Source organism: Scardinius erythrophthalmus (assembly GCF_964197995.2).
Source record: "Scardinius erythrophthalmus genome assembly, chromosome: 18".
Taxonomy (NCBI): Eukaryota; Metazoa; Chordata; class Actinopteri; order Cypriniformes; family Leuciscidae; genus Scardinius; species Scardinius erythrophthalmus.
This window is the reverse complement of record NC_138238.1, coordinates 19,576,300-19,590,960: the sequence shown is the minus strand read 5'-3', so window position 1 is coordinate 19,590,960 and position 14,661 is coordinate 19,576,300. Positions and strand designations below refer to the sequence as shown.

General features: G+C 36.1%; 1 protein-coding gene across 2 annotated transcripts; it reads left to right on the top strand.

Annotated features, from left to right (window-relative positions):
• Window positions 1-2,829: 2,829 nt before the first annotated feature.
• Window positions 2,830-12,187, top strand: LOC308707201 (uncharacterized protein). Of its 2 annotated transcripts, XM_081393450.1 has the most exons (21): window positions 2,830-2,927; window positions 4,095-4,263; window positions 4,348-5,685; window positions 6,599-6,738; window positions 6,830-7,034; window positions 7,110-7,214; window positions 7,578-7,771; window positions 7,970-8,111; window positions 8,201-8,857; window positions 8,944-9,035; window positions 9,266-9,379; window positions 9,477-9,524; window positions 9,599-9,682; window positions 10,458-10,518; window positions 10,621-10,671; window positions 10,759-10,803; window positions 10,885-10,946; window positions 11,242-11,300; window positions 11,385-11,419; window positions 11,510-11,663; window positions 11,787-12,187. In XM_081393450.1, exons 1-14 carry the CDS (start codon window positions 2,922-2,924, stop codon window positions 10,506-10,508), a joined length of 3,345 nt encoding a protein of 1,114 aa, XP_081249576.1. In that variant the 5' UTR covers window positions 2,830-2,921; the 3' UTR covers window positions 10,509-10,518; window positions 10,621-10,671; window positions 10,759-10,803; window positions 10,885-10,946; window positions 11,242-11,300; window positions 11,385-11,419; window positions 11,510-11,663; window positions 11,787-12,187. The 2 variants fall into 2 exon arrangements, with proteins under 2 accessions (XP_081249576.1, XP_081249577.1); XM_081393451.1 differs by lacking the exons at window positions 9,266-9,379; window positions 9,477-9,524; window positions 9,599-9,682; ... (6 more) ...; window positions 11,510-11,663; window positions 11,787-12,187 and having other exon boundaries at window positions 2,858-2,927; window positions 8,951-9,024.
• Window positions 12,188-14,661: the final 2,474 nt, after the last annotated feature.

Here is a 14,661-nt window from a genome sequence, read left to right as displayed (position 1 = left end):
ACATTTCAAGCTTTCTATATATTTCTCAGGTCTATGAGGCAAGTAGCATACCTTACGCTGAGTTTCGGTTCATTTATGAGACAAGAGTCCAGTTCACTCGCCCGCGCCTCCGTGTCATGATTATCTATTTTCTACTATATTTAGACTACTTCTTATTTATTAAATCCAGATGAAACATTGATTAAAATTAAGATAAAATTAATAAAAAAAACGAAATTCACTTTAAAGAAATGCTTTGTGCTTTCTGTTTGAGGTCTCTGTGCAATTTTTAAAGTCGCTTCAGAGCAGTCATGTCCGTAATGGAGAACTGTCACGCCCGTATAACTTTTTTTTTTTTTTTCACATAAATGCAAACACGAAAAATAAAATAAAAATAATATAAAATTTAATTTTCTGTGGAGGCCGATCTTTATTCATCCGGTGGGTATATATATTTTGGTTTGCACAGTGTAATTTATAGAATTACTAAAAAATATTTTGCCACCTAAAAGTTAAAGTTTTTTTGTGTCACGTCACATGTGTATTTCCATCATATTAAATATAAAACGCATGTGTAGACTGATATTTTTCTAACGTCTTGACTCCTTTCAGACGTTTCAAATAAATGCATTTTCTGATAATTTTTATTTTAAGTTTTGACTGCAAATGTCACATCCATTCACTGGAATCGCCCAATTTTAACGAATTTATCCTCAACTAGTTTTTGTGGTGTAGGTCTATGTATTTTATGTTAACTTAAATAATAGCCTACTAATAGTGATTTAAAGATGTGGTAGCGCTGCGAAGATCGCGAGTCGTCATGTCAACTTCATCTGTCTAGCCAACACTGACATAAAAAATAACTGTTTTATTTAGTAAACAATTAAAATGTCTCCTGCTATATTGAACATATTTGCCTGTTCCTTACAAAACACTGACAGTGGGTTTTTTTTTTTTTTTGAGCAGCTGCGGACAAATTATTTCGACACACACACTGTAAAAAATGCTGGGTTAAAAATAACTCAACTTGGGTTGTTTTATAACTCAGCCGCTGGTTAACTATTGCACCAGCCCAGCAGTAGTTAATTTGACCCAGCAAGATGGGTCGGTCATATTTAACCCAACAGATGAGTTAAATATTCTACCCAAATGCTGGGTCAAACTAATTACAATTATGAGTTGATTTAACTACATACTTTGGTTAAATAGTGTACCCAAATGTTGGGTCAATTTAATTACAATTATGGGTTGATTTAACTACATATTAGTTATATAGTGTACCCAAATGCTGGGTCAAATTAATTACAATTCTGGGTTGATTCAACTACATACTTGTTATAAAGTGTACCCAAATTCTGGGTAAAATTAACCCAAATGCCAGATTAATTCTAACACATTACAGTACAATTTATGAAAAAAAAAAATTGCAATAGAATACCCATAGCTATAAAACTGTTAAACTACAAACTTAGAACAGAATACATGCTACACTCTAAAAAATGCTGGGTTAAAAACAACCCAATTTGGGTTATTTGGCAACCCAGCGCTGGGTAAATATTGGACAGAACACATGCTGGGTTATTTTGACCCAGCAGGCTGGGTTTTTATACATTAACCCATCTGCTGGGTTGTTTTTAATCAGTGCTGGGTCAAACAACCCCTATGCTACAGGTTATTAATTTTAGATAATAAAAACGAATAAAAAAATATTAATAACAATAATAACTCTACTGTTTATTGATTCAATTAAAGTGTTTATTCCAGGAAATTAATATAATCAAAAATACATTCATGTTAAAAAAAACAGACATCTGTAACATAAACGGAGGCCCACAAAAATCATTTGTGCTAAAATGTTGGTATGTTAAAATATTATAAAATGGTAAGATTCTCAAAATTCAAAACTCTTCACTTATAAACTGTAAAATAGCCTACAGCTTAAGATTCTATTCACAAAGAATACAATAAAAAACACGTAAGTACATACATTGTAATTCACTTAAATAAGCAATCATTTAGTCCTGTGCAGCAAAAATGAGAGGCACATCTCTGCGTAAACAGTAAGTACATACATTGCAATTCATTTTAAATAAGCAATCATTTAGTCCTGTGTAGCAAAATAAAAACATGAAACTCTATACCTATAAACTGTAAAATAGCCTAGCTAAAAATTATCTTCACAAAATGATAAAAAAAAAAAACGGAGTCAACTTTTCCAGAGTTTCCCCATTCACCAAAAAACTGTCCAGCCATTCCAAGCTCCAAGACAAAGGGGAAGGGTTTTGCTTCTTTCTGCCTTTCCAGGTAAAGCACCATGTTGGTTCCAGACTAAATGAGGGAAAGACAATATCAGACACAGATAATTATTTAAAAGTGTGTCTTAGGTTTTCATAAGAGCAGTCTTAAATTAGTTAAATACCATCTTAAATTAACTTAAAGAATTAGTTCACCCCAAAATATAAATTTCCTAATCATTTACTCACCCCAGTGCCATCCAAGATATCCATGTCTTTCTTTCTTCAGTGGAAAAGAAATTAAGTTTTTTTGAGGAAAACATTTCAGTATGTTTCTACACAGAATAGACTTAAATGGCAACCAACTATCCCAATGTTCAAAGAAGGTTCAAATGTCAGTCTCAATGCAGCTTCAGAGTCTCTACACAATCCCAGTTGAGAAATAAGGGTATTATCTAGCGAAAAAAAGCTTAAAAGCTTTGCCGGGTAAACATTTCATTGGCGTTCTGTTCGAGAATGAGGTCTCTGCAGAGCAACAAAAGGCGTTCCTCAATTTTGGGGCGTTTTCCAACTGGGTAGGCGTTTTACAACCTCTGTGCCTGGTTTGCTAAAACTTGAGTGGGCAATTCCTAATACTTGAATATGCTTTTCCCATCAGATATGAGTGAGAAAGCGGTGAAATGAGGAGAGAGATCACCTGTCCTGCATATGGATGTAAGTGGATTTTTGTAAATTCTCATTTTGTCTAAGTTAACGTTTTAATTAGTTTGTGTAAATTTGCTTGCAACATGATTAGGCAGAAAAAGCTCCAAGAGGTCTGCCATTTACAATCTATCGCTAACCATTAGCTGCTATTAGCTTTAGCAAACATTCGCTAACTTTTTGGTGCATAAGTTTGTTACTTTAGTGTTGATAGTGGTAGTTTGCTTAATTTTTTCCTGTCGGCGTATTCTAATATATATAAAAAATTGTTAGCTTGTCAGACTAGAAAACAATAGTTGTAAACAAATGTTAATGGAATATTCTACCGAATAGGTGCCATTTATGTCCCCAGGACATTATGGCCCGGTTTCACAGACAGGGTTTAGCCTAAACCAGGATTAGTCCATAGTTCAAATAGGACATTTAAATATTTTTCATAAACATGCTTAGAAAAAAAAAACATTACTGGTGTTCATCTTGAGACAAAACAAAGGCACTGATATATTTTAAGATCAGTCAGTGCAAGTTTATTTCAGTTGGAACAGCTCAGACTTACATTTTAGTCTAGGACTAGGCTTTAAAATTGTTTGTGAAACCGGGGGGTATAGGTACTAATATGTACAAAAAAATAACTATAAATACATTTTAAGGAAAGTGTTGTGCACATTAATCTAACTGCAAATTTTATCTAATTAAAAAATTATTAAAAACTATAATATTTTGGATAAATTACGTTTTCATTCAGTCCAGAACACACTCCCTTCATATATGAAATGGTGTTTGAGTGTGAGGTGCGCTGTAAGAAAACAAGAAAAGCTCCACAGAAAAGCTGAAAAAGCATTGCTTGTTAAGTTTATTATTTTTAATATCAATTTTAATGTAATATTTATAATTTTTCTGTTATTTATATTATATCTCATAACCCATTATGTACCCCTAAACATAACCCTAACAAAAACCTCTGCAGACCACTAGATTTAAATAGAAACATGATTTGACCTTTTTTAGCAGTGAGATCAGCTCACTAGTCAATGTTCAACACTCTTCATTATATCAGTGCAGGCATTAATCAAACCTATATACTAACATAATGGATGAATGTTAAAAATATAAAATGATTATGTACAGAGGAGGAAACTTTTTTTTAAATTAAAATGGATGAATTTGTTGTCTATTCAGCACATCACAATTCAGCGGAGAGGACAAGAGCCTCAACCACAGCGCTACCTTGCAGATACTAATTTATTCACATGCCCCTTCTGCACATCTCAAATATGTAAGCCCAGACAGTATCATCAAATAGTGGCCCATATAGCTGGGCATAAAATAAGAGCAACTGAATATGGAGGTGAGTGTATATGCATATCCTATAAATGTGTATTAAACATTTTTTTTACGTCTACTAACATGGCTATTTTCAATTTTGCTTTAGATTATGTTATATACAGCTGTGGCCTTGGCTGTGGCCAAAAGGCCAAGCATTTTCACTGCTGTCATTGTCCACAGACCTACATAAATAAAGCTGCTATAAAAAGGCATCTTTGCAGTTTCCACCCGCTGCCCCCAGCAGCACCTGATCCACCACGAGTATCTCCTTCGCTGCCCCCAGCAGCACCTGATCCACCACGAGTATCTCCTTCGCTGCCCCCAGCAGCACCTGATCCACCACGAGTAACTCCTTCTCTGCCCCCAGCAGCACCTGATCCACCACGAGTATCTCCTTCTCTGCCCCCAGCAGCACCTGATCCACCACGTCATCCAGCAGCTCCTCCAGTGATTAAAAGAAAGCAAATCACTGTGAGGTGTCCTCACTGTGGGGTGAGTCTAAATTCTAAAAATTTGAAAAAACACATTGAGTGGAAACATCAACCTATACATCTCGTATCTTCAACTTATCATTTACCAACACAGTGTGTTGATAAAAAGAATGGGATATATGTTGTAGCAAAATCATTTCGTGGGCCCTGTATTCCCATTCATGTGGCGAAGAAAATTTGGGGCTCATCACACAAGGTAATGTGTGAAATGGATATGTGCAACACTTGTGCTGAAATGACTCAAAGGAGTGAACTTTTGGTTACATCATGTGTGCATCTGAGATCAGTAGACTACTCCTGTGCTATTGCACCACATGAAGAGTTATCAGAGGACGTGTTGACTGAGATGGTGGAGCAAAAATGGTTTTGTAACACAAGGAAAAACCAATGCCTTACACTGCAAGGTCAGGCTACAAGTAAAGGTGCAACATTTACTAGCCTTGTTACTATTGGAGGCCCCGACTACAAGCATTATATATCAGTATATGAGCCAAGGGTTTCTTATTACAGTAGACTGGGCAGAGTTTTGGTTAATTACAATTCCAAGACAAACACTTGGCACTGCCCTTGTATCAAAGGTAGGAGATCGTGTCTGCATAAGTGCATAGCAAAATGGTGTCTCTTTCAAATGAAGCGGGAGCTCTTCACAACCATGCCAGAAGCAGCTGCAGAGATTGAACCAGCAGAACATGATGACTTGTCTGGCCTGCAATGGGAATATCCTCCAAAGAGTGATGGCCTGAAGCAGATGGTACAATATATATACCATAACAAAAAGCTTCCAGACACACTATCAGATGTTTTTATAGAAGATGTAAAGAAGGAAGACATTCCTCAACATCTTATTCCTGAAGAGGAGTTCTGCTCTCAGTGCCCTGGACCTGTTCCTCTCAGTGCTCCTGTCCTTATCACCAAAAATGCTAAAGTGGCGACGCTCTCTGGTGTAGTGACTGGTAGGCATTGCTGGTTTGTACATTTTTAATTATAATATTTAATATTTATAAGCTGTTGATTTATACTACTCACTAAAAGTTAGGCATATTCGACTTTCGGCTGAAAGTTATGGAAAATGTAAAAAGTTTGTGCTACAGTGATAATATATCATAAAAGAAGGGCATTTAAGTAGAAGCATGCATTTATTCTTCTACAGCAATTTATTAAAACAAAAGCTAACAACAGTGGTGGGTATACCACAACAAAAATGTCAATGTCTCAATAACTTGTAACTTTCCTTGAGCATCAATTACAGCTTAACAACGACATCTCATGCTGTTCGCAAATCAACTTATTGTCTAGGGAGGCACAGCATCCCACTCTTCTTAAAGGGTTGCCCTCAGGTCATTGAGGTTCTGGCGTGCAGGGTTATGACTTTCTATATGACGACTCTGCTTATCCCATAGGTTTTCTATGGGATTCATGTCTGGAGAAAGTGCAAGCCACTCCATTTGAGGTACCCCAGCCTCCTGCCACTATTCCCTGATGATGCGACCTCAATGAGCTGGGGCATTGTCATCCATAAAGATGAAATCAGGCCTGTGTTGCTCATGCAGAGGCACAACAACTGAATTAATGGTGTTATTCAGATAGTATTGGCTTGTCACAGTACCATGTAGAGGGTCGTGACCCTGCACCCCATAACCTCAATGACCTGAGGGCAGCCCTTTAAGAAGAGTGGGATGCTGTGCCTCCCCAGACAATAAGTCAATTTGCAAAAGTTGAATATCCCTAACTTTTTGTGAGTAGTACATGTCATATTTTGCATTATACTCCAGTATTAGCGGAGTATTAAAGTATGCTATTCACAATAATTGCCAAGTGATTATTTGACATTTTGTACTATTATTTTCTGTTTATTTACCTCATTAGGAATATCCACATACTGCAAGAAATGCAGTAATTGTCATATGTTTTACCGATACCAGGACTGGATGCATGGGCTTCACAACTTTAATGATAAAGTGCTGCTAAGCATCTTTCTATGCATCTTCATAAGGAATTCTGTTCAGGTTTTGTTTCTGAAATTTAAAATACATTAGGCTCAAGATTGTTCAACTTAATCTAGCACTGATATATGTTCTCATGACTATTCTCATTTAGGATCATGTGTCAGTTGGAAGGGTGCGTTCCATATTGCAAAAGACAACACACGTGCCTTACCCAAAGGAGTCAGAGTTTCTTCATGCATATTTACATTTTGAGGCACTAACTCACCATGATTATGCCTTTTCGTGTCTAAAATGTGGACATCATCCTCCAGTTGTTGTAATGGATTTACATAAAAAGGGAGTGTTCAACATGGCAGGTAAACAATCACAGTTTTTTGTCATTTTCTATTTGCAGTTAATTTGTGTTCATTTAATTTTGATTCTTTATCCAGTCAGTGACATAAGTGAGCCAACTGAAACCTTCAATGGAGAGGTGAATTCCGAGGAGTTCTGGGAGACTCTTTCAAGGGAGAGGATTGCAACTGGCTTGTTGAGGAGTAAGTTGCAACAAGACAATTAGGCTATCATGTGCAATAATGTAAACAACTTCCTTGTCTCTTGTACATACTAGTTGAGTTCATTGCATCAGTGGTTCCCAACCACGTTCCTGGAGGCCCACCAACACTGCTCATTTTGCATCTCTCCATTGTCTGAAACACAAATTTCTGATCTTGGAGTCTCTACTAATGAGCTGATGATCTGAATCGGGTGTGTTTAAGGAGACATGGAAAACATGCAGTGTTGGGGGGCCTCCAGGAATGTGGTTGAGAACCATAGCATTACACATGTATTTCCACATCTAAACAAAATGCCTTGTTTCAAGAGTTTGTTTCACTACTTTATTTTCTGTATGATTTTAGTTGGAGACACAAATCCTTACACTTTGAAACCCAATTATGAGAACTGGGCCCCATGGATCGGCAGACACACACGCAGGTCACCATCTGTGATAAACACAGAGTGGAAGAAAGTGCAGACCACAAATACACTAGACAATATCACTGAAATGGACATGACAGAAGAGAGACTCAGTGATGAATTAATGAAGCTAAAGGTATGCACCAGCTCAGTATAAATCTCTATAGCCTCTTATGATTTGCAGTTTATTAAAAATGGTGATGGTTGACCAGTAATGAAACAATCACTATGCAGGTCTAAATCAGTTGTTACCTTCTAGTCGTAGTTAGAACTAACACACAAAGAGCTAGTTTCATATTGTAATGTAATATCAAACATATTTGTGCTTTACCAGGTTGCAGACATTCGAAAACTCTGCAAGGCCTGTGGAGTTGGCACTGAAGGATCAAAGACTGATCTTCTATCCAGACTGAGAAAAGAAATGCAAAACAGAAGTGCATACGACAAGATTTTTCAAAAAGTTTGGGGAGCATCAGGTATATGGTGGGCTCTGTGAGTTCAAATGTACATGTTCTGAAAGTTAATGAATTTCATTCACTAAACAAACTATACTCTTCTTTGTCAGGTGGATGGGCAGCCATTTTATGCCCTTGTGGTATAGTTTACAGTGTAAAATTTCTCCTCCGTGCCGAAAGTCCTAGAGACTTTACGGACATGTTATTTTCATGGAAACATATCCCAAACATTTGTATTTATGATTTTGCCAGAGGACTGGCCACCCATTCCAACTTAAGGAGGCCAGAAGCAATGCCATTTACACCCTTTGAGGGACGACTTGCGGAATCTACAGAAAACAATATAACAGCTGCAGAGAGTGGAACCCTAACTATAAGCCTACCCTGGATAAAAGAGAAGAAGATGGATGAGGATGATAATTGCCATCCAGTGACTGGTTCTTCCGAGCACTATGCTCTATCTGACAAGTTCCACGAGGCCAACAGTAAGGATAAGCGAGACACACTTAGAAAGATTCAGATTGTCCCAGAGTTGGCTGGCAGAGTGAACACACAAGCTGCAGAACAACTTTTCGCTGGAATGCGTAAGAACAACTATTTCTTGAATATGATGTCTCCCACCACCCACATGTTTCTTGTAAGAAACATTTTGCACATGCAAAACAAAGAAAAAAATGGATCCATGCTGTCAAAAATACAAAAGGACCTTGGGCATCCAAAAACGACTATAAACCTCCAAACTGATTTGTTTGGACGTTTGGTTGTAGGTAAGTTTATTACATGTATACTTTGAACCTTATCTCTTATTTGCTATTTACAAATCATTATGTCTTTTATGTGTCTTTAAATAAAGAGAACAGGGCTCCTGAAATGACCAGACTACATCTGATAAAACCTAGCAAGGCTTGCTGGGGAAAGCCACTGACTCGATCACAGCGTAAACGGGTAATATAGCTAAACAGTTATTAATTGCACAACTGCAGTTCTCTATTATGATTAAATTTTAGATTTTTCATTTTCATTTATGCATTCAGACAGTCATATCCTAAGCAACTTACAACTGATTCATCATAGAGCCAACAATATTCACTGTGTGCAACGCCAGGTCTTTTAGAAGACTAAGACTACTAAGAATCTGTTTTGTAAGTAATAGAAAATTTCTGTTCTCTTGACAGATGGCTCAAGTTTGTTCTGCAAATTCTGATGATGAAGTAGCTCTTGTGGGCTCTATTGTCATAAAACAGAAAGACTTAATAACACTGACAAACCTTTGCGAGGTGGAAGGAAATGTAAGAAACAGACAAAAACATGAATCAAAACTTAAAATCATAATAAATAAAATAATGTCCATTTCAAAGTAGCTAAATGTTGATATTTTTCACACAGGTGCTGAATTCCTGCTTCTGTGTGCTGCAACAGATTGCACTCTCCCAGGTTTAACCTCAAAGTTTGAGAGCATAAATAAATTCATTTTGTTCAATTCTTAACAATTTTCTTTTTGTGGCCAGAATGTGGACATCTATCCAGTTGACAGCCATGTCATAGTGACATGGTTGCCACCAATTTGTGCACATCCCATGGACCACTTACCTGTAAGGATCACTGACATTTGTAATGTCTTTAAACATTAAACATACTATATACTATAAAATATTTTTTTTAATATACATGTAGCCTGAAATTATGAGCAAGGATGCTGTGGTCTTCCCATCTTGGGTGCCAGAGCATTGGATGCTGTGTGTGAGTCTGCTTTAATGTTGCGATACATAAACATACAATACCAATTGTTGTTCAAACTGAAATCAGCGGCATATTTCTGATTATTTCCTTGATATTATGCGTTTCCTAACAACTAACACAGGGTGAAAACATTTTTTCAGATCATGAAGCCAAAATTGCGTGAATTGTATTTTCTCAATTCCCTGAAAACTCCAGGTTTTGGAGATGGCACTTACATTGCCATATACAGGTTTTCCTGTTACAGAATTTTGTGTTCTCTTGTTCTATGTTCAGTTCTTTTTTTTTTTTTCTTTTTTTTTTCCCATTGGCTTTTTTCTCATTGCATACAATTTAAGAAATACTTTACTTGCAACACACTTTAATTTTAGGGTCATATATTAATTAATTTTGTGCATCCCTGCATTAAGAAGAAATCCATGGGAAAAATAAAGGCGGGACAGTTCCTGTTAAACTCTGCCTTTATTATTTTCTGTTCTATTTCAAATTTACTTGGTAATCATATGTAGTATTGCAGGGTAGTTATCTTTTAAAAACCCTGTTTGATTGGCTGTTTGTACTGCATATCTTAATGTGTTGTTTTTTTTGTGTGTTTTTTTTGGCTGGGGGTGCATTCATTTATTTTGACAGAGAAATTGCTCAGAGCCTGTGGCCTGGGACATGGACAGAATTCTATTCTGAGGACCTTGGGGTATGTTTCATTTTACACCAAATGTGATTGAAAATTTTAATGAATTAGGAATTTAGTGGTACTAGTTAAAAATTATATCATATGTAATTTACTTATATCTAGGATATACCTCGACAAGAGATGTCTTGCAGCTGTGGAGTATTCATTCTAATGGTAGGATCAATGGCTACTATTGGTTCTGCAGGTGCCATGTCAGAATTAAACCCATGTGCAGTTATTAATACAGAATTCATGTTGCAGTATGCTCTCTATGTCATCTTGGGGGGAAAATTTGACTTTTCAGAGGTGGGTTTTCCAAGCTCATTAAAAAAACATTCTGTAAGTTTAAGAATTGTTTTGATAAACTTGTGCTTTTTCCAACTATAGTCAGACATACCAAGTATAAGAAGATGGTGGTCTGTCCTTTTGCTGGAGAAATTCCCACCAAGGTGTTTGACTCTTTCTTTCTTTCTTTCTTTCTTTCTTTCTTTCTTTCTTTCTTTCTTTCTTTCTTTCTTTCTTTCTTTCTTTCTTTCTTTCTTTCTTTCTTTCTTTCTTTCTTTCTTTCTTTCTTTCTTTCTTTCTTTCTTTCTTTTTTATTGTTATTAGTCCTTTTCTAAAAAATAATGACAAGGATGGCAAAATGCCTTTACAGTTAGTGTGACTTTTAGTTGTCATATCTTCATGCAATGAAACTTGATTTACTGTATTATTAATGTGTTTTTATTTCATAAATTTATCAAGATTGGTCATGGAAATCCAGCAAAGAAAGAGAAGGCGGACTGACAAGCCACACAAAACTGGTATGATTTATTTTGTTTGAAGTGCTCTATTTATAGTAAATGTTGACTGTCATTTACTGATGTTCTTCTTTTGTCCCTTCATAGTGGCAACCGTTGACCAACCCCTGAACATACAGGAGGCATGTATTTGTTATTACTCAATTTATAAAATGCAAGGGAATCATTATAACCACAAGAAGTTCAGATTGTTATGTTTTGTTCATGTATAGCTTCCTCCGCTGGTCCTTCGTGAAATCTTACTGGAGGTTGTGCTTCAAGATGGTGATGTTGCAGTTGGCTCCCTTGCCCTCACCTGCAGGTGCTTCAACAGCATTGTGAGCATGGATAGTTTCCGCCGAGAGGCTCACTTTCGGTGGTTGGACAGTAAGTTTTATTAGTGTCACTGTTTAGTTAATCACAGCTCTCTCTCTGTTTTTTCTCAGTTATGTATCGTTGAATATTAAGACAATGATGATGTCAGCTGACAACTTTTTTTTTTTTTTTCAGGTGTTGTGAACTGGAAGGCATTCAGTGAAAATTTCAGAAGTCTGTACAGGGTTCCATACAGTCTATCCAGATGTCTCCATTGTGAGACTACATACAAAAACTGTGGTGAAGGCTACAGAGGAAGAGGGCAAAGAGGTGTGATGCAGGGGTTCTTTGGCTCTGATGACTTCCAAGGATACTGCGGAGACGACTGTTTCTATGAGGCTGGAGGAAGCATCTAATGTTTCATGCAATGTGTTCCTCATGTTTGAACTTGCCACATTTATTGCTTGCTTATTTTATTTTATTGGATTCTCTCTTTTTTATTATTACATTAAGTAGAGAATGCTGCATTCATCAGTATAGTTTTTCATCATATTGGTTACAGTATCTATATGGTCAATAAAGTGATGCTAATGTTTAAAGTTTTCAGAGTCATTATTCTAAGTTAACACATTTTACCTTAATTTAAAGGTCAATACGTTTTACTTTATATATCATTTAATGTAAGCTACAAATATCACTTAAATATAAGTCATTACATATACATATCATATTTTGAAAAATACAGGTGAGAAAGACAAATACAATCATTTTCGCCATTGCATTACAGTAGGATTTGGTAACTTTATTGGAAATTACTATTAATTTTCCTTGTTAATCACCGTTACAACTTGATTTATGTTGTGTTGTTAACACACACACAAAACGAAAATAAAACTAATGTAATTATAAAAATTTGAGTAGGCCTACTAAAGTAATTTTTAATACTTTTAGCTTTTAAGGTTTACATTTAGAGAAAAATTGCATGCAGGTAGGAGAGATTATAAAATAATACACACTCACAGGCTATTATATACAAGATCTGTATCTTATAAGAACGGGAAATTTGGTTTATGAAAGAATTCCATATTAAAGATCTCTCAGTAGTTTAATGTAACACTTTTTTTTTTTCCTAAGAAAATAGGTACTGTAGCCTGTATTTTATACACCTATTTTATTTTTACATAAATGTTGTCGCGATATCGACATAATAGTAAAAATCAAGAAAAAAACATGGAAAAAACGAGAAATAATAACGCATTTCCGCTTCTGAAAGGGCTTCCGTACGAGAAATAATAATAACGCATTTCCGCTTCTGATAGGGCTTCCGTACGGTTTTGATTGGATGGTTGGAAAATGCCTAGACCGGTTTGAAAACGCCCAATAATTGGGAAACACCTTCTTGTTGTTCCGCAGAGACCTATACTTGTTCTGTTCTGACATGATGCACTTTTTCTAAGAGCGAACTGAAGGGCGCGCGCACTGTCAAACAGCGCCAAACTGGATTTTTGTTGGGTCAGACCCATCTGATATCGAAGGGGGGCTGATAACGCGAGATCAACATGGAGCTAAATGGAAAAAAATAGCACCAAACAAGCCACTTTGAAATGTTGCTGTTTTAATGAATATAAAAGTTGGGTGACCCTCCCCCTAGACTAAAAAAAGTTGGATGACCCTCCCCTCAACAAAGAATAAAAAGACATGACCCTCCCCTATTTTCCTCCGGTGGCCCCTTCCATAAATACCGAACGGTCCCTAGAGTGTTTGAATAAAGCATCTATTTTCTACATTCTTAAAAATGCATCTTTCTTTAATAAAGTTTATTAGGAATTTCCTGAATAAAGTTCTAACGTCATTTAACAGATTTCTTGAAGTGCAGGAGACATGAACATGAGCAAGAATGTTGAACTGCAAACATAGCCCATGCTTGCATCCATCAGTGCTTGCAGAGCACATTGCTCCTTTGGTAGGAGTGAAGGCAGATGAAGATGGACAATAAAAAAACAAAAAGAGAAGCACCCTCCTGATAATGCTGACATTGATTATCCAGTTGTTGTCAACAGCATAATCACCTGACCTGGGACTTGATGAAATCCTGTGCCTCATCACTGCCTAATCAAGTCATCATTAATATTCCTGAATCTGTATTCACCTTATTCCGGAAGTAGCACTGGGTGGCGCCATCCGCGTAATCTCACTTCCTGGTTTAGCTACTTAGCGCTTTGTTTGCCCTGGTCCAATCTGTTATCTGTCTTGATAGACTATAATATTATAGCCAAATGCGTTGGCCTATGGTTATTAACAACTGCTGCAACGTACTAAAGTACATTTCACTTGAAGCTTTTGAAACAATGCCACAATCAAATTATTTAATAGCTGTGTCTTTCTAATAGCTATTACTTAGTTATGAAGATGTGCACAAACACTACTGCATGTAAAGTTTGAACCATTCCACCACAGTTTGTTTGCTTAATCACCAGATACATAAATTGCAGTGTATACACTGTAATCGGACACCCTGCCATAGTGCTTTATTGATATTGAAGCATTAATAGATTTTAGAAAAATAAATTAAATAGATTTTAGCGATACTATAACCGTAGTTAGAATATTTTGTGTTAAGCTACTTAGCATTTTTTTATTTTTTTTAAGTGAATCCGATTGTGTTTAGTATATTAACATTCTTGAATGTGACTCTATGTATGACAACTGAATTGACTTGTTCTTAAGTAACATCATGCTTTCTTTTTCAGATTTCAGAGAACCCAAAGGAAAAAAGGCAGTAGTCTGATGTAAGACAGATTTAAAAAAACCTGAACCGCTGGACCACCTGTAGTTATGACATCAGAAGCCAATTTTATTTTTAAAGGTTGAAATGCTTTTGTCCTATTTCTCCCCCTTTATTTTTTAAAGAATGATCTTTTCATATATTTTCATCATTGATTGAATAAAAACATTTTACTCAACTGCTAGAAAGGTGTCATTTATATTTCAAGTCAAGTCATCTTCATTTATATAGCGCTTTTAACAATGTAGATTGTTTCAAAGCAGCTTTACAGAGATAAACGTATAA